The following is a 24,329-nucleotide window of genomic DNA, read 5'->3' on the forward strand; positions in this document are numbered from 1 at the left end:
TCCCCACCCTGGAAACGCCTCCCGAGGGTTGATGCAGCCCTCTGGGGTGAGCTCAAACATCTGTGTGGGGGCACGGAGGAGCTGCCCGAGAGAGAGGGGAGGGCGGACAGCAAAGACCTGGGCTTCTGCCTCTTCTGTCTCCCGGTGCAGCAAAAGGTTTTGTTGAGTCACCGTGGACTGGGGGTCGTGTTCTTGACTGTCAGAGTCACCATGCCTGGACTGAGGGTCACTGTCTTGCTCCCTGAGGTCAATAGTCAACATCAGCAGGCTAAGGTTTCTCTTGGGATTATTTTAATCACTTCATTGCAATCCTCTTATTTAAACAGAAAATACCCTGTACACTGTAATTGCACTGTAAGATCAGAATCTCACGTCTTTCAGTCTAATACTACTCTTTACATATGGCTGGTGCTGTTTGTCCAAGAACAAAGATCTTTGAAACTGAACAATGTACCATAATTCAACTCTCAGCCTGTCTCATTCTCATCTAACAGAAATGACTTTTAACCCAGGCAGGTTTGTGCCTCTTTTCCATTTTTTTTTTTAAATTGTTCTTGTTTGCTGTTAAAACTGTAGCATCCTTAAGTCTGACACAAGCTTTGGGCCATGAATATATATTTTTGCGTGGATATTATGTCAGAGTTAATGGGTTTGTTAGGAGAATTTCATAGGTCCATGTTGCACTGGACCTAACCCATTCTTTATTTTTCTAAGGCTGGGATGTAAATGTGTAATGTAAACTAAGCCAAATGGTAGATACAGCATTGCCCAGCCTGTATTTCCTTATGAGTGCAAGTTATTCAGTGATTTAATTTTGTTATGAACTTTAAGCAAAATAATACATTCTGTTGAAAACCTCCAGAAAAGAAAAGAAAAAAACAAAACCAAAACCAACCAAACAAAACCAAATGAACAACAAAACACAAACAACAACAAAAAAAAACCCAAACCACAAAAAAAAAATCCCCAAAAAACCCCACACCAAAAATCCTACTGGATATCCCTTGCTTCAGGTTCAAAGCTCAACACAGGCTTCATCATGTGTTCAGCCATTCAGGTTTCCACCTATATAGGGGCAGGATATGATTCCTGCCTCTCATAGCTGTGTATCTCTGCAAAAATACTAAACAAACAAAACAAAAACAAACAAACAACACCCACCCCCAGTGCATTTCTCCTTATCTCTTTTCCTCACTGCAAGAGGAATCTCATTTTGCATTTCATTCTGCAGAAACCGCTGCACTTTGTGGCTTGTTGGAAGTTTTGCCCGCAGTGAATCCCCCTCCTGTAAGTTTAAATGTAATTCAGTATAAAATCACAGAAACCTAACCTGTGGGGAATCTGGTAGTGTCACTTAAAGCTGTGTGTGAAGAGCAATGGCCATTGCCAGGGATCAGGTTTACTTGTTTCGTGGGCCAGAGATATCATGTTGTAGTAAATTGTGTGTAGCTGAAGGCATTGATTGCAATTAGCTTCCCAAGTACATGAGAGGTCAAATCTATAACGGGGATTTTTTTCCCTCATTATTTCTGCCTGAATGATTATCTTTCTACAGACACAGCTCAGGCTGGGACTTTATCCCTGACCAGTATTGGGCAAACATGAGGGAAAACTAAAAAAGCATCATGCTATGGAATGTGTATGCATAGCAACTTTCTTATCTTATGCAAGTGAAACATGGTGAGAATAGAACATTTATGAAGAAAAGATTCTTTATCTAGGCAGTGACCTTTTGATTGGTGTAATAACTTTACTCATCTTAATACATTTACTTATCTGATCTCACCAGATGCCTTTTATCAGTACAGATCAAGGGAAGGGCTTGCCTCCCTAAATCCTTCTGGGAGGTTAATTTTGGTGCTGCCCACCTTAATGGCCCTGACCAGCCTCACCTGAGGCTGCCCACGGTGTCAGCTCAGTCCTGGTGTTCATGCCCTTCCTGAATTACACTTAGGACAGCTGTTCTCCAGCTCTGCCACTGACACATCCAGCTATGAATGCCCTTGGCCTTGTCCTGCATGTTAAATACCTGGCTTGACCTCAGCCCATCTGGATGGAGGTGCTTGATGCTGTGGGATGGGCCTTGGCTAGAGAAACCCAGGCCCTTCCAGCCCCATGGGGATTTTCTATGGGTGCCAGATCTCAGGCTGCCACATTACCTGATGTTAATCGCTTGGTATTCTGTAGGGAACAAAATGCCTGAAGGAAGAAGGAGTTGGTGTGGTTTTTCCAGGAGCACAGAGTAAACACGCTGACATTTACAAAATTCAAAGCTAAATTAATCATCATAGATTTAGGACAAAGTCCTGTTTCTCCAAAGTCACAGCAGCAATTTCCTTCTGGTGGGAACAAAAAGATAAAATTTTGTCAATTCCTCCATTCTGTACACCTGCATTGGAGGGGTGGAGCTATAATGTTTAATGTCTTTGTAAACTGCAAAACTGTTTTTCTGGATTTTTGTTTGTTTTGGAGAGGGTTTTGTTTGGCTTTGTGTGTGTGTGTGTGTGTTTTGGTTTGGTTTTTTCCAGTCCTTCAAACCTGCTTTTCATTTCCCTGGCAGCTGAGGATTCCCAGTCTGTTGTGTGGAGTCAGCAAGGTACATAAAGTTAATTCCCTTCCCTGGGGATAGGAAGATTGGAACACTCACCTATGCCCTGGCAATTGCCTCGGAGCTTTCAAAATGGTGAGTCAGCTGGAGCCAGCAGTTCCATGCCTTTTTTTCTTCCTAAGACTATGAAAGTCTCACACATCCTACAAGATGTGTGAGCTACATACAAGCTACATCCTCCAAAACCTCTTTCTTGTGCAGAGACCTTCCCTGCTGCATCAACATAACCTGCATGTATCACTGGTGGGGAACTACTGTAGGGGAGAGGTGAGGGTGGATGTGTTCAGTGAAAGCTGAGAGATAACATGGAGATGAACCATGACCAATGCTCTATGCTTGTCTAAATTATCTAGAAAACATTCTGGAGAAATGTGTTTGGTCTCTTGATTGCATCTATTCAATATAATCTCTCTAGGTATTATGTCAGTGCATAAGCTCTCAAGTATTAACATTTATGCAGACCTTCTCACTGATGCATTAATCCTGCTGCAAAGCTCAACAATCATTAAATATGTACAATGTACCTTGAGGCAGAACAAGGTGATTCATTTAAGATGGTTAAACCACAGCATTTAGATTCTAAGGTGACATGTAATATCTGTATTAGCCTTTTTATGCTTGCCCCTCTTTGATTAATTTCTTAACATAGTGCTGAATTTGGAAATGTTGTGGTTTGGGGTTTCTTTTCAAGAAGGACATGCAAAGCCACGATCTCTCGTGCACTTAAAATAGCCATATGTTTGATTCTGTATGGAGGGAATTGTGCTAAGGCTTGTACCTGCCAGCTCTCAATTTGATACTTTGATTTTTTTGAGCCCTCTGCCTCTGTGCAGAAGAGAGAAATGGTTTTTACTGAAATATCAGCTGGACAGTCTTTATCTAGTTTGGAAATCACTTGTATCATTTTCCCCACACATACAATCATTTTGAACATATAATATTTGTTATCATTTCCCCTGCAGATGCTGTTTGATTTGCTGTAGTGACATATATTTATGGAGAGGCCGTGTGTTTTGTTGCAGATGAGGAGAGCTTATAGCATTTACAGTGCAGCAGGGGAATACCACTAAATGGGCATCAGTGAGGAGTGTCTAGGAAAGGTCTGAGGGTTCTGCTAACCCTCTGGTCCTCTACCACAGACCCTGTCAGACTTCTGAGTAAGACTTCCTCCAGAGTAAAGGCTGAGACAGAGAGTCATATGGAGAACAGGAATTTCTGTCTGTGAAAAAAGTCCCTGTTTAGGAATCTTGGCAGAGATGACAAATGGAGTCACCCTGGGCTCAGTCAACACTTATGTGAATGAGCTAAGCTGCAAAAGTGACCTGGAATCTTGTGCTTGGAAGAACACAAGAGGCTGCTTCATGGTATCTTATTTCCTCCCATATACCCTCCTTTCTTCTATAATATTTCTTTCAACCACTTGACTCTGGTATTTATAAAAAACTATGGGTTTGCCTTGTCTTTTCCCCGAAGCCAAACAAGCTCTGCAGCAAGTAAAAGATGCTTGCAGAAAGCATTTTGTGGTCAGTGCTTTATATAATGCACCGAGTCTAATCCATTTGTGCCTGTTTGACAGCTGGCATCTTTGGGAGGCCTCAGCAAGAAAATCCAAAACCCGATCAAGCCTGATAAACAAATTTCTTATGTCAGCAGAGGGCGCACCCTCGTTAACCGAGCGAGGGTCCTCCACCTCCCTGCCGGACTCCACATGCCTGCCCTGTGGGAGCCAGGTTTGGAAGGCAGGGTGAAGTGAAAGCACTGATGCATTGGAAAGCTGTCTCTGCAATAATTTGGCATGCACCAGGCAGCAGCACCGTGCCCTGTTTGTTGTTTTGGTAGAGCTCACGTATTTGCAGAGCAGCCCAATTCCTTCTGACCGAGCAGCAAAGTGCTAATGTAATTTCCCAGGATTCTGTCATCAGGGCTGGCTGTATTTGATAGGATGGAGTGCTTTGTCAGGCTGCTGCCTGTGCTGTCAGGGACAGGCTATAAATACACACATGCTTCTGCATTTCCCTATCTCTCACTCTGTAAGAGGAAATGGGCTTGCGATTAGCATTCAGAGGAACTTGTGAAATGACACAGCTGTGCTGTAAAAAACACCATCCCACCGACTCTGCTGCCTGAGGAACTCTCCAACCAGCAGGGACAGACCCCAGAGCAGGGGCGCCCAGCCATGGAGCGAGAACCGATGCGCGTAAGGGAGGGCTACTTGGTGAAGAAGGTGAGTGGGCACTTTTGGACCGAGTGGAGGAGAAAACTAACTCTGGACAGGTTGGGAAGATGGTAGGGAAACACACTGCGAGATCTTGGCAAAGAGGAAATAGCCACAGCCTACTCAGTTGCACTTAAATGAGTTAAACATCAAGGAAGAATAGTGAGATTAAAGAGGTCACATCACCTTGGCCTCCAGGCACTGTGTGGGGCCACTGGCACATCCATTTTTGGGAAGGCTGCTGGTCCACAGCAACCTCTGCTCTGGAGTCTTTTGTGGTACAGCCCATGGGATAAAGCTTTTATTTGTATTTAAATCCACAGTGGCTTCCATTGGCAAAGAAACTACAAGGGGGAATGGTGGTCAGAATGGTGGTCAGAAAAAAACCAACGCTGTTTAACTGCATAGTAGGATGGGTGTGGTATGTTCCCCCTGAAACACCAACTGGAGTTATTTTAGCATCAGTCAGGCACTCCCTGGAAGCTCTTATCTTCCTTGGGTATCATGTGAAGAGTGATTCATTGAACATAATGTGGGATTTATTGATGCAGGGCAGCATGTTTAATACCTGGAAGCCAATGTGGGTTGTGCTCTTAGAAGATGGAATTGAATTCTACAAGCGGAAGGCTGATAACAGTCCCAAAGGCATGATCCCACTAAAAGGAAGCTCCATTCACAGCCCATGCCAAGATTTTGGCAAAAGAATGGTAAGTACTGTTTTTTTTATATAAAGAATTGACTTATGCTTCTGGAAACACTGAAAAGGCAAAAGGCTGGTGGCTGCAAATTCCTTGCACTCATCCTAGTGGTGATTCTCACTTGCCTTAGGAGGTCACAAGCAGGCTTGGAACTGTGCTATTTGAATTCAGACACTTCAAGAGGACTCATTCAGGAAGCATTTAGGGGGTCAGTTGGTTGATTTTTATTCAACTTCTGAGTCTCCCAGAGAGCAGAACTAAATTTTATTGGTGTGAAGACATTTTGCAGCCGAATGGCGACAGCTCCTGTATTAAATATAAATCTAATTGCCACAGAATAAAGCTGGGGGGAAAGATTTTGTGAGCAGGAGAAGCATTTATTTATTGTCAAGGAACAACAACTGGCTTGCTTAGATAGGAAGGTGATAAATGCCGTGACACACATTTTTTTTACAGCGTTCCTGAAAAATAATTGTTAGTAAAACAGGATTTCTCATATGACCAAAGAATCGTATCATTAGTAATTTATTATTTTGTCAACTCAGTTTCATCAAAGAGGCATCACATCCCCAGGAATTCCTCTGACAAAGGGGTGCCCCAGAATCTAGAACATTATCCCATCACAGTTCAAAGAAATTTACCACAGGGATGCCTGACTAAAAATAGAAATCTCTGTGAGAGTATTAGAAAAATAGGAAGTGTGAGGAACTGCTGAGATAGTGAACTTTATTTTTCATATGAGTAAAGTGAGGATAATTAAACCTATCCTTAGGTTTTGTAGTAAGTGGAGTCAGGGTCCCTTTTGTCAGATTTGGACCTGCTGGCTTTGCTTTTTCTTTTTTTCTTTCTTTTGGGGAGGGGGGGTGGGTGGTGATTGTTTTAGGTTTGGTTTTTGCAGAACCCATATTTATGTGAAAAAAACCCTCTGCCTTGATTCTTACTAAGTCTTTTTAGATTTACATCTGTCAAGAGAAAGGGGTTGTTAACTTCCAAGATGTCTTTGAGACAGTATAGAAAAAGGATGGGGCAGAGAATGAGCTCTACATTATGTTTCATTTTAGTTCCTGGGGTCTTTTCTGTGGGATAATAAAGACAGAGACCCAGGGGTTGAGGCACCCAAAATAGCTCCTCATAAATGAGATTTGCTGCAGGGTTGGCTGAAGTCAGTGGAAGCAATCCAAATTACTTGAGCAGGCATTGGAGCAGATCCTCCATGTTGGGGTGGTGAGATTGTTCTGCTAGTTTGTAGACCAGTAGCCCTGGAGATGGATTTTCTCCTAAAATTTGCATTGTTCAAATAGCCAAAAATTCAACATGCTCATTCATATGAACAAAGCTACCACCAGGATTGCTCTTACAAGTAATTACTGCCCAATATGATTAAATCTAAGTTTCTACATGTATTCCTTGAAAACACCATATCTTTATTTTTGAATCTTACATTTTACAGCTTTACCGTACTGCTGAATTCAGCTAGTACAACTCTGCATTCTGTTCTGGTTTCTCACTGGTCAAGTGTCCAAGTATACAGGTGTTCCTCTTATGGGAATTATTCTGGTCCTTAAGTTTATACAGCTAGAAATGAAAGTGTATTTTTAGGACAGGAATTCTGTATGGTGAATAGTGGGATAATTCTCATTGGGTCAGTTTTAAGTATAATCTCATTTGTCTGGGCCCAGTTTGGAGCAGGGACTATTGGGCCACAAACAAACTTCTATATTTCTCTGGTTAAGTTTTTGAATCAGCTTGTCTGTCTGCACCAGGACCTTGTTTGAAAGCTCAGAGCACATCACCAACATGCTCTGTTTACTACATCAATTGCAAAATGCATGTGCTGAGGGCAAACAAAGCAATCTTGGATTTGTTAGGCATCAATAAAGGCTCAGAAGGGGCTGCAACTGCATATTTTGAGATTATATTTCAAAATGCATTCAACACTGTTCACTGTCCTTGATTTGGTGTTTGATCATTGTTTAATGTACCGTAAATTCTGATATTCTTCAGCTTTTTCCATTTCCCCCATGGGGAAAATATGGTTTTCTTGTGGATAGCATTATCATATTTGGTTGCTCATAGTTAGATTCATCTCTCCCAGTTTAAACTATCTAAAATGTTAGATAAACTAAATGGTATTTAGTTTAGTCTAATGGTCTAATTTTCTCATAACACAACCAGATCTATATCATCAGAGGGAGGCTTGGTCACATGTAGGACTGGAGACTGAGCCTCTTTAGGAATTTCAGAAGTAGCCTGGAAGTCTGTCTGGCTTGCTGGCCTAACTTTGTAAATGCTGAAAAGGAAAGGCTTTTCCAGTCTTCTCCATGTGCTGAAAATGAAAACTTCTCTTTAACATTTCACTGTATGTTGCTTCTCGGCCCTTTGAGAAGAGTAATTTTTTCCCTTGGTAATAAATCTCATCAATGCTTTGGTATTTCATTCTGTTAATCTGGAGTGTTACCTTGACTGTTGGATATTGGGATTTGGATAGATGGTTCTGTTTGCTTTTCTCATGCACTGTGCATTGATTTTCAGTGTGTAGGTCTTTCCTGCCTAACAGAAAAGGTGAGTATTGCTGGAAATAGGAACAGTATCAGATAAGAAAGAGTTACTTTTCTGTCTGAGATGGATTTTTGAGGACTCGTTGCTTTGTAAGTTTGAAATGTATCTTCCATGAAATTCAGCTGGATTTCTGCACAATTTCAGGGTGTCAGAATTTTTCCTGTTGGCCATACTTTGGAAAATGCTTGTCAGAGATGTTCATTTATCATGGGCTTCAGCAGACTCATTCAGTGTGCTGATTTCACTGATGTTAATTTGCTGCTCTTTGACAGTAGCCTTTGCTTCCCTTGCCCTCATCAAATCATCCTGTTGGCTCGTGGCTTAGCCTGGCATTTTTAGACACCTGCTGAGTCAGAACCTGTGATATTTATTACAACACAACTACAGAACAAATTAGTGTCACTCATGGGGAACTATATTTTAGAGGAAGTTGAAACCTGAGTAATTAGATCCAGATTTTCCATCCAGAAGATCACCAGATGGAAATGAGTTCAAGCAGTGTGAACTTTGTTGGATGGTTTTGGGGGTGGTTTTTTTTTGTTTTGTTTTGTGTTTTTTTGTTTTTGTTTTGTTTCTTTTTTTTCAGGTTGTTGTTATTTTCTCTGTATACAACCACCTCTCGATCTGTTAGATCTAGATCTGCAACTACCTATAGATCTACTAGATCTAGTCTCATTTTTGGGAAACACAGTCTTTCCATTGTTGCTATTGTGTTTAGGTAGGTGATCCTAAGGTGCAGCTAAGGGTTGGATGTACCATCTACCCATTAAGCCATTAAAGGTTTACTAGGCTGCAAATATACTCAGATACTCTCCAGTGTGTGACCTTTTTTACCCTGGTGAGTCAGTAGCTGAATATGATGTGGGGTATTTTTCCTCCTTCAGACTGTTCACATATCTCTAAACATTAAAACAAATTTACATCCATTGCAAGCCTGCAGGGGCTGGGTGTTTCTGATGCATTAGGATTTTAACTTTTATATTTTTCAAATCCTGTACTGCTTTAGTATATAACTCTGGAACTCCATATTGAGTGTTAGCTACTGTCTTCACATTTTGGTCACTCACAACGATTCCTCTAGGTCTGAAGCTCAAGGACATCTCACTGTCTCAGGCCCCAAAAGTATAAACAAAAGGGAGTTGAGGGGGAAGCAAACTGGGGGTAAATTACTTCATTACCTGAAGCTGTAATTGGAAGATTAACCCCTGATATATAAATAGACCAAACCTATATCTGAAAAACTCGTGATCATCATCCATTTTGGATGGCTTCTGACAGCCCAAGGTGAACCTATTCAAGGCCTTTAATAAATACCCACTTTTATTCTCTTAGTCTTATCTAGCCTCTGTTCCAGACAGCCACTCCAAGGAATCATTTCAGCCTTTCAGCTGTGCTGTACTTCCCAGCAAAAGTTAGAATCAGCTTCTACAATTTTACTGTGTCCCTAAGGCACATTACAGAATTTTACTGTGTCCCTAAGGCACTTTCCATAGTCCTTAGGCACAGGTAGGCTGTATGCTGTGGTAGTACTGGCTCAATTGTGCCCAACTGACTACACCAATGTAACTTAAAAAAAAAAAAAACAACAAACCAGCCTCCCATAATTTATCATTCCAGTTTGTCTTCAAGCTCACTGTGGCCAAGCAGCAGGACCACTTTTTTCAAGCTGCCTACCTGGAGGAGAGGGACGCCTGGGTGCGGGATATCAAGAAAGCAATTCATCGCATAGATGGAGGCCAAAGGTTTGCCAGAAAATCCACAAGAAAGTCCATCAGGCTGCCTGAGACAATCAATCTGAGGTTTGTTCTCATAGCTCTGCTCCCCCACTCACTTCCATCTGCAGCCAGTGTGTCAGGCAGGTGACCTTGGTCAGGAAGGGCAATGAGCCTGTCTGTCCATGGATTCTCTCACAGCCCTTTGTGCAAGACTAAAAATTTCAGTTTGTACAATGTGTCAGAAACGAGCTAGCAATCAGAACTGGGAAGCTCTTTTTTAATGTACTATAATTTACCAAAACATGCTTATTTATCAAAGTTTTTTCTGATAGATTTCTGGGCATACTGCAGTGCAAGAGGATATGCCAGCCAAAGTGTGACTTTTCTGGGAGAATCATTTTATAGAGTAAATAACTTATTGCCAAAATATTTTAGACCTTTTATTTGCTCACCAAAGAAGGCTGATGTTAGCCCAGTTTTTGGATGGTGAGGGGACTGTGGTGCCTGCCAAAGAACATGAAGCTGGCAAAGGGAGAAGAAGAGATAAAGGGAAGCAATCTGTTAGTACTTTTAAAAATCAAGGATGACTTGTCTCTGAGCTGTGAATACCAAGATAAAAATGAGCCTGAAGTCTTCCTAGGAGACAGTAAAACCTCACAGGGCCAAGATGGTCTGAGAGCATGCAGGCTCTGGGACAGGAACAGGTTTTCTGCTCAGCCCAGGACCTTTGGGTGAACACAGAGCACAGCAGTGAACCCTCCTGCTGGTGCTATGGGGCCCTGTGAAGGTGCCTCAGCAGTGGGTGTTCCTCTCTTCACACTACAGTCACCACAAGTAGTTGCATTCTTAAAATAGGGAGATGTGGTGAGAACCCTTTGTGCACTCCACCCTCTGTTCCCACAGCTGTGTGGCAATGTAGTGAGACCTCCAGGCTTTGCAACTTGAATTTTTCAGGAGATCCAGAAGCCCTGTTACAGCTCTGCAGAGAGCCATGCGCCAACAAATCATGAAGCCCCCATGAATGACAATGATATTATTGTACAAACTGGCAAAATCTTTTTATTTGCCAACAGTTTCTGTGGTTCTTTTTATGCACAGTGCTTTGTACCTCTCAATGAAAGATCCTGAAAAGGGAATAAAGGAGTTGAAGCTGGAAAAAGATAAAAGAGTGTTCAATTACTGCTTTACAGGTAAGGAGCTCCTGTCCCTCTATTCCATACAATAAAGACAGCACAGAGTTGAAAAACTGGAGATGAAACATCTCTAGGCTCTGTAGAGCACAGAGGAGTTTGAAGGGTTTTTTGCTAACCCAGGAGGTGCTCAAAGGATGTATCTTGGAAAAGTGTTCAGTTATGGCTGTGTGAAACAAAGGAGAAGGATGAAATTTAAGAATTACTCCATTCTGGATTTTTTATCACCGAACAGTGTCCCACTGTAACTCCTGTTTCTCTCCAAGTCAAATCTGTGTTTGTGCTCAAAAACACATAGATGTAGCACTTGAGGACATTGTTTAGTGGTGGGCATGGCAGTGTTGGGTTAATGGTTAGACTGATGATCTTGGAGGTCTTTTCCAACCTCAGTGATTCTGTCATTCTATGAAAGCCACCCTGTTTCCTAAAGCATTCTGTTAGTAGCATAGCAGCCTGGAAGGCTGCCTTTTCCAGGCTTGGCTTTCCTTCATACATCCCCAATCCCTGTCTTTGAGGCTTCCAAGCTCAGCCCTGCCTCCCCTCCCAGCTCTTTTCTCCCTCAGGAATGGTGTTTGAGAGCTGTCCTGGCCCTGGAAAGGCTGTGCCTCACTGCATGGCCAGGAACCTTCCTAGATTAGCTCCCCATGTTGTTGCTAAGAACATTTTTCAGGAGACTGATGAATACATAGGCTTGTTTCCTGTGTGCTTTTAGGCTTCCTCATGTCTGTCTCGGTTTGTGGCTGATGTTTAGTTCCTTTTTAACCAGGCACCTGTGTGATTGACTGGCTGGTGTCCAGCAGCTCCGTCCGAAATCGCAGAGAAGGTCTCCTGCTTGCCTCTTCCCTCCTGAGTGAAGGCTACCTACAGCCTGCTGGGGATACATCCAAGGCAGCTGCTGAGGGACTGTCAGACACCCCCTTCCTAGATCTCAGTGATGCCTACTATTACTTTGTGAGCATTGTGTTCTGGTTTGTTATTGTCTCAGACTTACTGATGCTCTGCTTTTCTCAGGATTCTTGTTGGGCTTCTTAAGTCCTGGGGGAAAGACTGTACAGAAATGGAGACCATCTGTCTTAATTGTCTTTTTCCTGTGATACTCAGAATGACCCTGCTCTCTTTAATAGTTATAACCAGGACAGGGTTTTTTTCTGGCACCCTTCTAAGTGTGAATTAAGTGCTGAGACAAGGCTGGGTTCTTTTTAACTTAGACTTTGTTCCTGGTAATTGTACTGGTGACCAGAATTTAACCATCTGTTTCCCTGTTGGTTCAATGGAAGAGAAGAGAGTAATTCACTGTCACAGGGCTTCACAGAGTGGCAGAAGCTACAAACCCATTTTTGGGCAGAAGCTACAAACCCATCAAATGACTCAGTGTGAGTGTGCGCACACACAGCTTGCCTGTTAGCAAAGAAGCAAAGAAATAAAAGTTCTTAATATCCCCCAGTAACCTGTCCTGTGTGTCATACACAGCCTTCTCCATTTACTACTTCACAGTCTGTGGACTGATTTGAAAAACTTGAAATATCACAGTCAAATAGTGTTTGAAAGATATTTGGCTTATGGACTTAGGCTAGCAAAAAAGCATGCCTTCTAGAAAGTGAAAACAAGCGAATTTGTGTTACAATTCTGTTTATATTTACCACACGGAATCACTTGCCTTCATCAAAATGATTCTCCCACTACTCATTAGTTTTCTTAAATGTGTTTGTGCTAGGCAGACTTTATCTGTCCAGCAGAGACACTGCTGGTAAAGGCAGCACCTGTGGGGTGCTTCTTGTAGCAGCCCACGTGTCCCCTGCTTGCTTTTGGATTATTTCTAGTTTGATTCAATTCCAATGTGGTGTGAGGAGGCCACAGCAAGCCCATGTCTGAGTTGGTGTCATAGAAGTGTGAAATGTGCCCATGGTGATTGGGAGAGCTCCTCAGCTTCACTGGGAGACTTTTCCAGATAAGGTTAGATTATTTAACAATAGCCATAACCACAACAACAATAACAAAACAACAACAATAGTAATATTCTCTTTGGGGTGGCAAAAAAGAGGGTGGAGGGAAGCCAAAAGAAGCCAGATTGGTACATGTACACAAGCATGCAGCAACTTCTGTAACATTTCTCTTGTGGTTTTGCAGCCAGACAGTGGATTTTTCTGTGAGGGATATTCCAGTGATGATGATGTGGTCCTAAAAGAAGAATTCAGAGGCACAATTGTCAAACAAGGATGTTTGCTGAAACAGGTCAGTATTGCCCACGTTCCATCCTCTCACTAGAATGATGTTACATGGGTGCAAGATTACTCTTTAACACTTAAAAACTTTGGGTAAGAGAGAAACTACCCTATGGCATCTCCACACTTGGCAGGTTTCAGCTCTGTCCTTCCTCCCTTTGCACAAGGAACACTTGCTGCAGCATGGTAGCAGGACTCTGGACAAATATTGCAAGGTTTATTGCTCTTACCACAAAATAAAACAGTTGACAGCTTTAATTAGGGAAGAGTCCTGGCACAGAAGATGTGACAGAAGTTTTGCATTGGTACAATGCAAAACTGAACTCAGGTAAAAAAGCTGCCATCCTGTAGCACACAGCTGGATTCAGCTGCCAGTTTTCATGGACTTTTTCAGCATGCTTGAGCAAAGGAGTTGTTTCAGTCACTAATGTTTGATGTTTAAGACAGAAGATAACTGGATACCTTCCTTTCCAGCAGAACTTTAAGTAATACAGTGAATGTCATGGTTCCAAGTCCATTGCAAGCAGATATCAGTAAACTGAAGGCAAAATCAGGATTCTTCAATGAATAAAATGGGTCAGGTGGAAGAGACCTGCAACAATCCTCTGGTCCAACTGCCTGACCTTCAGGGCTGAGCAAGGGTTAAAGCACATTTTTAAGGGTTTTGTTGCCCAAAAGCTTCTTACACATTGACAGACACGGTGCATTGACCACCTCTCTAGGTAGCCTGCTTCAGTGCTTGGCCACCCTCTCTCTAAAGAATTGTTTCCTAACATTGAGTCTGAACCTGCACTGCTAAAAGAGTCCTTGAGGGCTAAAAACCTTTTAGTGGTGTTCACATGTATTTCTCTTGTTTAATCAGTTTACTCAAAAGCAGTGGAAGAAATAAGACCCATGCCTTGCTGCTCTTTTGCTCTGTCACATTCATATCAACCTAGTTAGTAAGAGCTTCCGAGCAAACAGTAGCTAATTGAGAAACTTGTATTTTGAAATGCCAGAGGAAGTGATTCATGACCATCTCCCACCAGTGTTAGTCTGCAATTGGTCACCCTCAGTGAGTTGTGGGTCATTGCTTGGAAGGGTCACTGCTTCTGCTGAAAAAGCTTTCAGCAGGTGTAAACCTTCCACACCCATCCTTTTCAGTCATGGAGAGAGGCCATGAGGCATCTAAGTCCATATTTCTGCCTGAGCTTCTCATGAGCCCTCCAGGGTGTTTATGCTAGATAAGCATTTTTTTGTTGTTATCTTTGTAGGGACAGAAAGACCTTCAGCTCATCCTTGCCAATAATTCAAGGTACCTTCCTGCAAGGAGCTTTGCAGCTATGTTTTCTAGCAAGCAGTTAAACCCAGCTCTCACAGATCTCACACGAATGTCATAACTACCAGACTGTGTGATATATTTAGGGAAATCTCCCTTGTTGAAGCTTTTCTGCTTTGCATAAAAAAACCTCCCCAAAACCCCACAAAAACAACAAAAACCCCAAACCATAAACAAACAAACAAACAAACAACAGAAAGCAGTTTGATAGTCCAGTTCTTGTGCAAATAGATTGGAATGCAGAAAAGACTGATTCAAGTCCTACTCAAGTGAGTGTTTCCTGTTCAGAATATTCAAGGTTTTTCCCTTTTGTATTTGCCTGTCCTCTCTTGTGTGGGTAAGATTTGCATGCAGGCAAAGCAGCTCCGTGACGTTCCTGGTTTTGAATTTTCCTAGGGACATCGGAGGAAGAACTGGAAAGTGAGAAAGTTTGTTTTAAGAGATGATCCTGCATATCTTCACTATTATGATCCTGCTGGAGTAAGAGAGATTCGGTTTATTTCCCTGTTTGTTTTGAATCCAGTGCCTTGTAGCAGTGCCTGAATGGAATATTTGCATGAGAATGTGACAGGGAAGATCGGGCAGGACAGTGGAACTCTTTGTTCTGACATGGCCTAGGCATCCTCTGGAAAAGCAGAGTGAAGGAGAGTTCCTGGGGCTGTCAAGTCAGGGTGGCAGGTGCCACTCAGACCTGGGAACAAGTAACACTGAACTGTATTTTCACCTCTTATCTGTGATTAATTAGAATTAATGTGCACTCTCACTTGACCTAAATGAATTAGGTCCTAATTGCAAATGAACACAATACAGTAATTTTGCAGTTGATGTTTGAGCTATTTGCCATGCCAGGCTGAGACATGGCATCCTGTTTCTTGTATGTTTCTAATGAGCCCATTCCCATGCTAAATACTCTGCAGATCCTGAATTCTAAACCACAAGAGAGTCCCTATTTATTAGTAAGCCTTTCTCTTCCCACACCCCCAAACCTCCCTGTCACAGAATGAAGACACCCTGTTCTCTCAGGTGAGACACACTAAATAATCAAATGGTTTTGTTTCCATTCTGGAAATGCAGCCATAAATTAACATGCTCCTGGTTTCAGAAGTGTTGCATTTCATTTTGATTCCATGTCCTCCCCAGGGAGAAGAACCACTGGGAGCAATTCACTTGAGAGGCTGTGTGGTGACAGCAGTGGAAGACATGCCAGACAGTAAGGAACCATATTGAATGAGCTCTCTAATAAGTTTGTGGTGCAACCTCCCCCCTTTCAATCTGCCTAAAATCACAAGTGTTTTTTTATTCCAAAGCACTCTATGTACAATGATGCAGTAATTCTAGTAACTGGTCTCTGTCTTGCTGTCTGAATTACTGGGGAAGGGTGCTGTGGTAAAGGCAGCAAATCTTGTGTATTGTTAGGACTTCAGGGAAGGCTGGTCAAAAGGATGACACACACCCTGTGTTAGGACAACTGGCCTTTAGGCAAAGTAAGCTGAGTTTGATCTCTTTAGTTAATGAATTTGGGAGGGAAGCTTCATGATAGAAATAGTTATGCTGACAAATTGTTACTGTCCACCCTCTCTTCCCTCCCAAAACTAGAAGTTGGGGAAACAGAAATGATGTTGCTGCAAGGACAAAGAGACTGTAATTTCATGCATTCTCCTGGCCACAGGAGAGGCTGGCTATCATATCCAGCAAAGAAACAGATAGATGTGGTAAAAACTCAAATATCTTCTTTTTGTAGCTGGCAAGGCATGGGAGGGTTTGGGGAACATGATCTGTCTGCAGGATCGCAGATCCTTCCACGATTTGAGACCAACAAACCAGAGACAGCTGAAGGTGAAATGTGCAGAATTCATGAGTGGTTTCTCTGAGAGTAACTCATCTATTGGACCCAATCTTTGTGAAAGCCTGATCAGGCTCAGCTGTAGAAAGAAAGGAGATCCTCTTACAGTGTGTAAAGGAGGAAATATTGAAAGTACAAGACCTTTTTCTCTCATACCAGACTTTCTCACTTCTTCCCTGCAGCCAAGAAGCATGATGATGACAACATCCTCTTTGAAATCATCACAGCAAACGAAATCCACTATTACTTGCAAGCAGCCTCATCCACAGAGCGCACAGAGTGGATCAAAGCAATCCAGTCAGTGGCTAGGACTGGTAAATGAAGATGATCTCCCAACAAGAAGACAGACAAATTAAGTTAGTTATTCAAAATAGAATTTAGCATTTCACCAAGAGAAAGCAGTATCATCCCAAAGGGCTTGTGTGTTGGGGTTGAGGACTGGGTGGAAGTTTCAATTCTAGAGTGGGCACTAACAAACTAACATTTTTCCACTTGTGTTATGGTAATATTTTACTAAATTATAACATAGAACATGCCATATTAGTGTGTCTAATCAGTAATCAGTCTATCTTGAGAAGGTTGTGCCTGTTGCCACAGCTGATAGTGGGAACCTCACCATTAACAGGGAACAGTGCCATGTCCCTGACAGAGAGGACCTCAATTCATCACCCTCTTCAGCACTTGTGATGTGCTTTGGGGTTTTCATGTATTTCAGTCTTCTCCAGACAATTTTTACACGTTCTTCTTCACCAGATCTTATTGCTGCTTGTTCACTTATACAAATAATGCCATAGATATAAAGCAAAGAAGTCAACTCACTCAGAAACCTTTATAATCTGTCAGCATTAAGGGAGGGGAAAATGCAGACAACTATGGAAAACATCATGTGGAACCAAGTATAACTCCATGACAGCAGTATGAGGAAAAGTCTCTTCCTACAGTATTTCAAACACAAAACAATCTCCCTTCAAACTCCATATCATCCAGTTTTAAACCTTGCCAAATTTCTGCACAAGAATCTCTCCTGGGACCATTGTTTCCCTTTATTTAGGTCTGCAGAGCAGATGCTGGGTTGTCAGGTACTGTACTCTATTTGAATTAAGAATCTTGCAGGAGAAGGGAAAGGATGCATGGGTCGGTTACTTGAACTATTGATTGAAGTGGTTTTGATTATGTTTTCCTTTTTTAGCCTCCAGCAACATATTCAGTCCTTGATTCTGTGCCTTAGTAATATAAGAGAAACCTTGTGCTTGTACCTCAAATAAATATTTTTATTTGATAAGGTCAGTTCACCTGATTAACCCTTGCATTTTTGTCTGACTGTATATCAAACAAACTTCTAAGTCTTAAACTCTAAGGAGGAGTTGAAAACCAAGTTAATGTTAGATTGCGCATCTGTTCCTGGTCATGTAAGACTGATGTTTGAGTGAAGGAAACTTCAAAATCTTTGAAACCTTGTTCACAGATCTAATTAGGTATTTTATCCTGAAGAATTCTTATTGGGATCTCTTCCATCTAAAAATAAAAGCAGAGCTAAAGCTTCTCTTCAGTTGTGCGTAATTATACCTGTAGCTGAGCTAATGAGCCTGAAGCCCCGTTGCTTTGAATTACTTATCCTGAAGAAACCACAGCTCTGCAGGAGCAGCAGTCTGAGACACTGCATTATCATGTCCTCTTAAGCTGGCCAGCAGAAATCAGCTTCTGGCAGACATTTCCTCTGCCACATGCAAGCTCACAGGATCGTTGAAGTCTGATGTGTCATTCTGAGGAAGGAAGACTCATGGTTAAAAGACCCACTGTTTGGTCAGCTTGCTTTCTTGATAATTGCTGCTTGTTGCTGCTTATTTTTCCTTTCAGAGCTCACTAACCCAAAAATACCCAAGGGCACAGGAAAAGAGAAAAAAAATACCCCGCACAACCACACAACGAAACTTGTCCAGCTTACCAAAGGGAGGGGCATGACTGGCACAGTTTAATAAAACTAAAATGTTTTACAGGTCTATGACCTTATCATTTTAATTTGTGCCCAGTCCAAGGTATGGCTGTCCACCTATGAATGGTGTTTTCTCAGGCAGAGGACGATAATCAGTACATTTAGGGAAGAGCTCTTATGTTTGTACCATCCTATATTGATGGGATCTGTAATCTCATGGGTAGTGCTTCAGAAGACACATGTCAAGGGTTTGGAGGTGCCTCTGCTTCTTGGCAGCAGATCTTGTCCAAGAACAGAGAAGATCTTGGAGAAGACTTGTCCAAGGGAATTCAGTATTAAAAAGCAACTACATGTCTACTAGAGATGATAAGGCCAGCCCAGTAACTCAGAAGGCATGGAAGAGGCACAGGTACTGAATACTGGCACAAAGAAGAGAGAATAGCTTTGTGCCAGGAACTACTAAACAAAAAGGAGGAAACAGAAGACCAGACCTACACATGTCATGCTTCCTCTAACTTTCACCCTCTAACTATTTAAATCACACGCCTACTACGCCCTCAGCAATTACCTCCTTAACATCAGTTTCTTTTGTGCTTATGAAAAAGAACTAGTCTAAAGGACAGCAAAATAAACAAAGCATTGTGGGTAAGGCTTGTATTTATAATCTTCAGTTACTGCAAGACTTGTATAATATGATCTCATATAAATATCCTCTTAAGTTCATGTTGATCTTGCCACAATTTGCACTGAGCAATTTTCCCTCCCCTGGAACACTGCCCACGTGCTTACTGCAGTTAGGGTCATATTTTTGGGCGTGTTGACTAACCATGCACCCATTAAAACACCCACACAGACACAGCGCTCCCACTTCCATTTTAAAATGGAGTTTAAAAGAAAATGGTCCTAAGCAAACCACAAACACATGCTGAAAAATAATCACCCCAGCCCAACAAGCTCTCAGCTACAGGTGTTAGTGCTTCTTAGAATCCAACAAGCACCACATATGGAGGTGGTTTGGACTTAATATGTCTCAAGCATTTTTTTCCGAAGAGAAAAATGTTACTGTTTACTTTCCTTGCCCCACAGCTTTCTTCTGAAGGGTAAGGTGGTGTAGCTTTGTTAATAAGTGTGGTTATTTTGGTGCTTTTCTTTGCAGTGTGGTGTCTTTGCTTTTTATTTGAAAGAGTAGTTAACACAAAGAATGAAAGGTTTACTGAAAATGTGTTTTAGTAGAAGAACAGTTTACTTAGCAATATTTAGTTAAAGTTTGTTCATAAAGACAGAAACTCGTTAAGGCCTCTGAGGTATCTAACATTTACTGTCAAACCTCTCTTTTAGAAAAGTTTTTATTTTCGTTTCTTCTCACAAATGTAACACACATGTAACTCTAGTGCAGTAGTACCTCCTCTTTTGTCTTTGGCTTAGAGTTCATTTTTCTACAAATGTTAATCACCTATTTCCCCCCGCTAATTTGTTCTCAAATATTTGAGAAGTTATTTTAAATTTAAACTACTTGCTTCACAGGGCTCTTGATTAGTGCTTTTCACTGTTCGAAATGTGCCTTCATTTGTTCTAATTTCAAGCTTGGGCAACACTGAAATCCAGAAAAAATTTCCTTAAATAATCTTTTTGGTGGGGGCCAGAAACATTTAAGTAGGGTGGGAGATTTGGGGGGAGGGCAGTGGGGTGGAAATGGGTTGGTTTTTTTGGTTTTTCTTTTTCAGTTTGTACCTTTTAAAACTGTAGGAGACTATAGGAGGAACTTAAAAAAGCAAAATAAATGGAGATGAGTTCTCTGCAGGTTGTTGGTATTTCTGTGGGTGCCTTCAGTTTGTGTTTTGAAAAGTGCACGTGGTTTTTGTTTGTGAACTGTGATCTTCTCATTGATGTATAGAGATTTTTCTGTGCTCAAGGTGAGCTCTGACTGAAAACAAGAATCTTCTTTTGTTGTTACTCATCAGACTTCTTGAAATAGAACTTCTTATTTGGCTTCAAAATAAGGTTGAGGGGATTTTGATTAGAACATAGCACTTCCTGCTTTGCATTTAGAACCAAAACTGTGGTTTTCCATATTCTGTTTCTGATTCTTGTAGATTGCTTAACTTTTTTTTTCCTTCCAGTGTGGTAAAAGGGAAACTAAGACTGTATGAAAGGTGAGTAAAACGCTGCTTTGTTTCCCAAGTATATGATGGTTAATGTACAGTAACAGAATCAATGCACACATGTGACATATCTTTGAATAATAGTAAGTGTTATTTAGATCAGGCTTTTAAAACTCTTATGCAGCTTTTTGCTAAAAGGAAGTATTTAATGATTCTGGTATACAACTGGTAAAATAAGTTTGGTTTGTTGGTTTGGGTTTCTCTTAATATTTTTACTTAAAGGAACGGTTTCTTTACCAAATTACATCTTCAATTTCCCCTTTCTTCTCTTCTGCCCTCCCCCATATCCTTGTTCTTATAACTAGTTTGACCTAAACATCCTAAAAGACAGCTTGTGTTTCTGCTCTTTGGCATCACAGAGTGGATCTTGGATGAGAAAACGTAAATGCCCAGTGTCATTTTAGAATTGCTGCACCATACCATGTGTTCTTTAGTCACCCCCTTGGAACAGTAAAAACTTGCTCTCATCTCCTCATACTTGTGAGCTGTGATCTGTAGTTGCTCTGTGGGTACTGGGTGCTGTTATAATGTCCCTGTTTGAGCAGGTCCCTTGTCTTGTTATCTCTAAGTACACATGTTGATGAGCTGCATATTAAAAGTACTTTAAAGAACAGCATAACTTAGTGAAATAAATTGTCTACAGACCAGTGACGTTCAAGAATAAAGGTGCTTTAGAAAAGCCAATTTAGTTTGGTCAGCCACGCTAGGTGACTTTAGGCACGTTTTTGTCATTGGCCATGCTGTGAAATTGCTGTATAGTGTACCAGGGGAAACCTGGGATAGGATATCCCAGATGTATTTGTTCAGTGCTCCTGTTCTTCAGCAACACGATGGAAAAGTAGTGGAAACTATTGAGAATATTCCTTCAATGGAACAGACAAGTAAAGCTCTTATGGGGTATTGTAATATTTCATTTATTAGTTGCTGGATACTCTGCAGAAAAAAACCCAACAACTTTGTCTTTCTCAACTTTTCCTTTTTCCTATATAAAGGCTTAATATGCCTGGTTTATTTGATTGAATTTTTCTGTGTTCCCAGCTTGTTCAACCTTTACCCTTGGTTCAAGTCTTCAAGCTGAATCTTCCAATAGGCAGCTGGCACCCTCTTTTGGTTTGGGCATTCTGAGACCATGGAAATGTTCAAAAGCAATATTTGGTGCTGTGACTGATACATGCTCTCATGGTCACTGGTGTCCTGTGGCATCTGGAGCAGCCCTTGTGTACAGCTCGAAGTGTCTGGTATCTCAGCAACAAAACAGCCCAAGCAGTCAGCACCCCTGGACTGGCCAACAGCAGCTCCTTTGGCACTTCATGTTTTTAAGGACTGTGCATTAGAGCCAATACGTGTAGTTTTAACAGCATTTTTATATGTGAGTCAAAACCAGCTGATGTTGTACCTGATTTGCATGCTCTGTCAGGCTGGGTTTTATTCTCCTCTGGCTTAGTAAATCCATAGTTGCTGGGCATGGGTTGGCCATGCAGGACAAGGTGATTCTGAGGAGTTGGGGGAGACTGCAGCAGATTGTGCCAGCACATAGAATTATCCTCTTGGATTTCATCTTGGTAGGTCCTCCAGGCTCTCAGAGTTTGCAATCCATCACCTTCCTCCTCCTTCTCTTTCAGCCCACAGCTGTAGCTTGGGTTTTTTGGTTTACTAGAATAGCAGAAGTGGGTCTAGCCCTAAGCACTGAGGCCTGAACCCCTCCCAGTCCCCAACACTCAGTTCTTGGCATTGTGCTGATGTGAAGCTGCTGCTGATGTAAGGTGTTAAATGCAGCAGGTGATTTCTTCTGTGGTTTTGGAGACGGACTTTTCTGAACAGGCAAATATAGTGAAAAAACAACTTCCAAATGTCAACATGCTCTTGGGAACCCAATACACCTCACCCCAATTTTATTTGGAGAGAAAGTAAAAAAAATAGCACTACCACTACCCAAGTCCTCCCAGCTGTATGCTTTTATTGTCCTCAAGTCAGATCTGGTGGGCTCAAACAGCTGATCCCAGTCCTGAGCTCAACTGTTCTGTCTTCAGTTGTGATAACTTTGTCACTTGGTTCCTTCCAAAGATGGTCAGGATAAAGACACGAGTATCTGCATGTTTGACAAAATGAGCCCTGAAATTCGAGTGGTCTGATTTGAAGCCTGTGGTGATTAAATATCCCGTGCATGCTTTTTCATTTAGTCTGTTAATGGCAATGGCCCCAAGCCACATCCTGCACCACGATGAAATAAAGCCACACTGGCAGCTAGTTGCTTCAAAAATGGAGCACTGCAACAGTGAGTAGTTGCAAGGAAGGTTCTAACACCAAGAGGTGTTATTAAAAACACCACAGGTGGTTTTGGAGATGCAGAAATAAAATTCTGACCTGGGGGCCCCTCCAGCTGAGCTTCAGTGGTGGTCTTTTTGATGTCCAGCTGTGCAGCAGCTCACAGGGGTTTGTGCAGGAGGGAAGCTTTTTGTCCTCACAGAAGCCTGGCTGGTTTAAGGCCTTGTTGCACAGCTGAGTTGTGTGGGCAGAAAACATTTGCAAACAGCTCTGTGCACACAAAGTTCATGTGCTTTCTCCCACAGCCTCTGTATCCTGGGAAAGCCAGGTGGGCAGGAGGTGAATGGCAGGAAGGCCAGGTGGCCAAAGGGGAAGCCTGGGTGATGGATGCCTCAGGCACCTTTCTGCAGCTCCCACCTTCTGAGTGCCAGGGGCAGAAAAATGGCATGGGAATGCCGTGGGAAGGCCAGTGGGGTTTGCAGAAGTAGAACTTTGCACTTCAGCAAAAGCGTACGGGTAAGAGGCACTGGAGTGGAGAAAGGGTTTCACCAGCCCTCAAGGTGTGAGGGTGGCTCATGCACACCCTGGGTGGTGTGGGCTTTCCTTAGCTGCTGAGGATGCTCTCTGGGAAGAACACCCAAATATCAGTGCTAATTTAGGCATTGGTACAATCTTCCTATTCAGTTCTTTCCTTCCTATTCTGCAGTGGCTTCTGTTGGCAGTAGGAGCAATAGATGAGCCCAAACCAGGTGGTGCAAGGAGTGCCCCACTGGGGGCTGCTGTTCTCTCTAAAGGGGAGAGAACACATCCATGCTGCAGCACAGATGGGAGGCTGAGTAGATGGTGCAGGGGCAGAGAGGAGTAGAACAGATTACCAGAACTGATGTACGGAAATCTCCAGGGGGAATTAAATCCCTTTAAAGAAGGAGTCAGAGTCAGGGAGAGCAAGAAAACTTGTTTTTATGAGGATTTGCACTTATTTTTCTCAGTAATAGATTTTTCACAAGGTATTTACACTGCTGTTACTCCAGCTTCAAAGATGCAGGCCTTGTGTAATTGCATAGCTGCATGTTTAATTCCTTGTGTTTCAAGAGGCACAGCCACCTGATCTGAAGAGGCAGAGACACAACAGACACTGGGGAGTCTCAATGCTCATTTGAGAATGGGGAAGGCTACAGCTAAGTGCTCAGTCAAGTAATGGCTTTAGGATTCATACCTGAGTATTTTTCTATTTTCAAACTGTAGCCTGAGATACATACGTGAGAATTTACAGCATAGGAAGCAACAGGAACAAGGGATAAATGTCAGGGAGACTGGAGGTAACAGAGGAGGTTGGATGAGAAAAGTGAGGGACTAGATCCATTATTGTAGTGTTTCCCTATGTTATGATTAAAAAAATGGGCAGTTTTGAGGTGATGAGAATGTACTGCTAGCATTGTTTTCTTCTTGATTAACTTAGATGCACTTTTTGCACTTCTAGCTCTCTTCCCCTGAAGTCTTTCTATAGAAAATTGGTGCCAGACTGGTGACTGAATTTTGCAGGAATGCCTCAAGTAAAGGGCATCTTCCCAGCATTTTTTCACTTATTCTTTAGTGTAAAG

General features: G+C 42.1%; 1 protein-coding gene and 1 long non-coding RNA gene across 2 annotated transcripts in view; both read left to right on the plus strand.

Moving 5' to 3' along the window:
- Positions 1-3,099, plus strand: part of LOC134547551 (uncharacterized) — a 38,212-nt gene extending 35,113 nt beyond the window's left edge. The window contains exon 3 of the long non-coding RNA XR_010079514.1: positions 2,561-3,099. This is a non-coding gene — a long non-coding RNA (uncharacterized LOC134547551). The remainder of the gene's footprint in view (positions 1-2,560) is intronic.
- A 1,227-nt stretch (positions 3,100-4,326) lies between these two features.
- PLEK (pleckstrin) lies at positions 4,327-19,936 on the plus strand. Its single transcript, XM_063391643.1, has 9 exons — positions 4,327-4,832; positions 5,375-5,530; positions 9,698-9,879; positions 10,894-10,985; positions 11,752-11,936; positions 13,113-13,217; positions 14,922-15,005; positions 15,666-15,735; positions 16,551-19,936. The coding sequence occupies exons 1-9, from the start codon at positions 4,785-4,787 to the stop codon at positions 16,688-16,690; spliced, it is 1,062 nt and encodes a 353-aa protein (XP_063247713.1). The 5' UTR covers positions 4,327-4,784; the 3' UTR covers positions 16,691-19,936.
- The last annotated feature ends 4,393 nt before the right edge of the window (positions 19,937-24,329 follow it).

The sequence above is a fragment of the Prinia subflava genome, chromosome 2 (assembly GCF_021018805.1).
Source record: "Prinia subflava isolate CZ2003 ecotype Zambia chromosome 2, Cam_Psub_1.2, whole genome shotgun sequence".
NCBI lineage: Eukaryota > Metazoa > Chordata > Aves > Passeriformes > Cisticolidae > Prinia > Prinia subflava.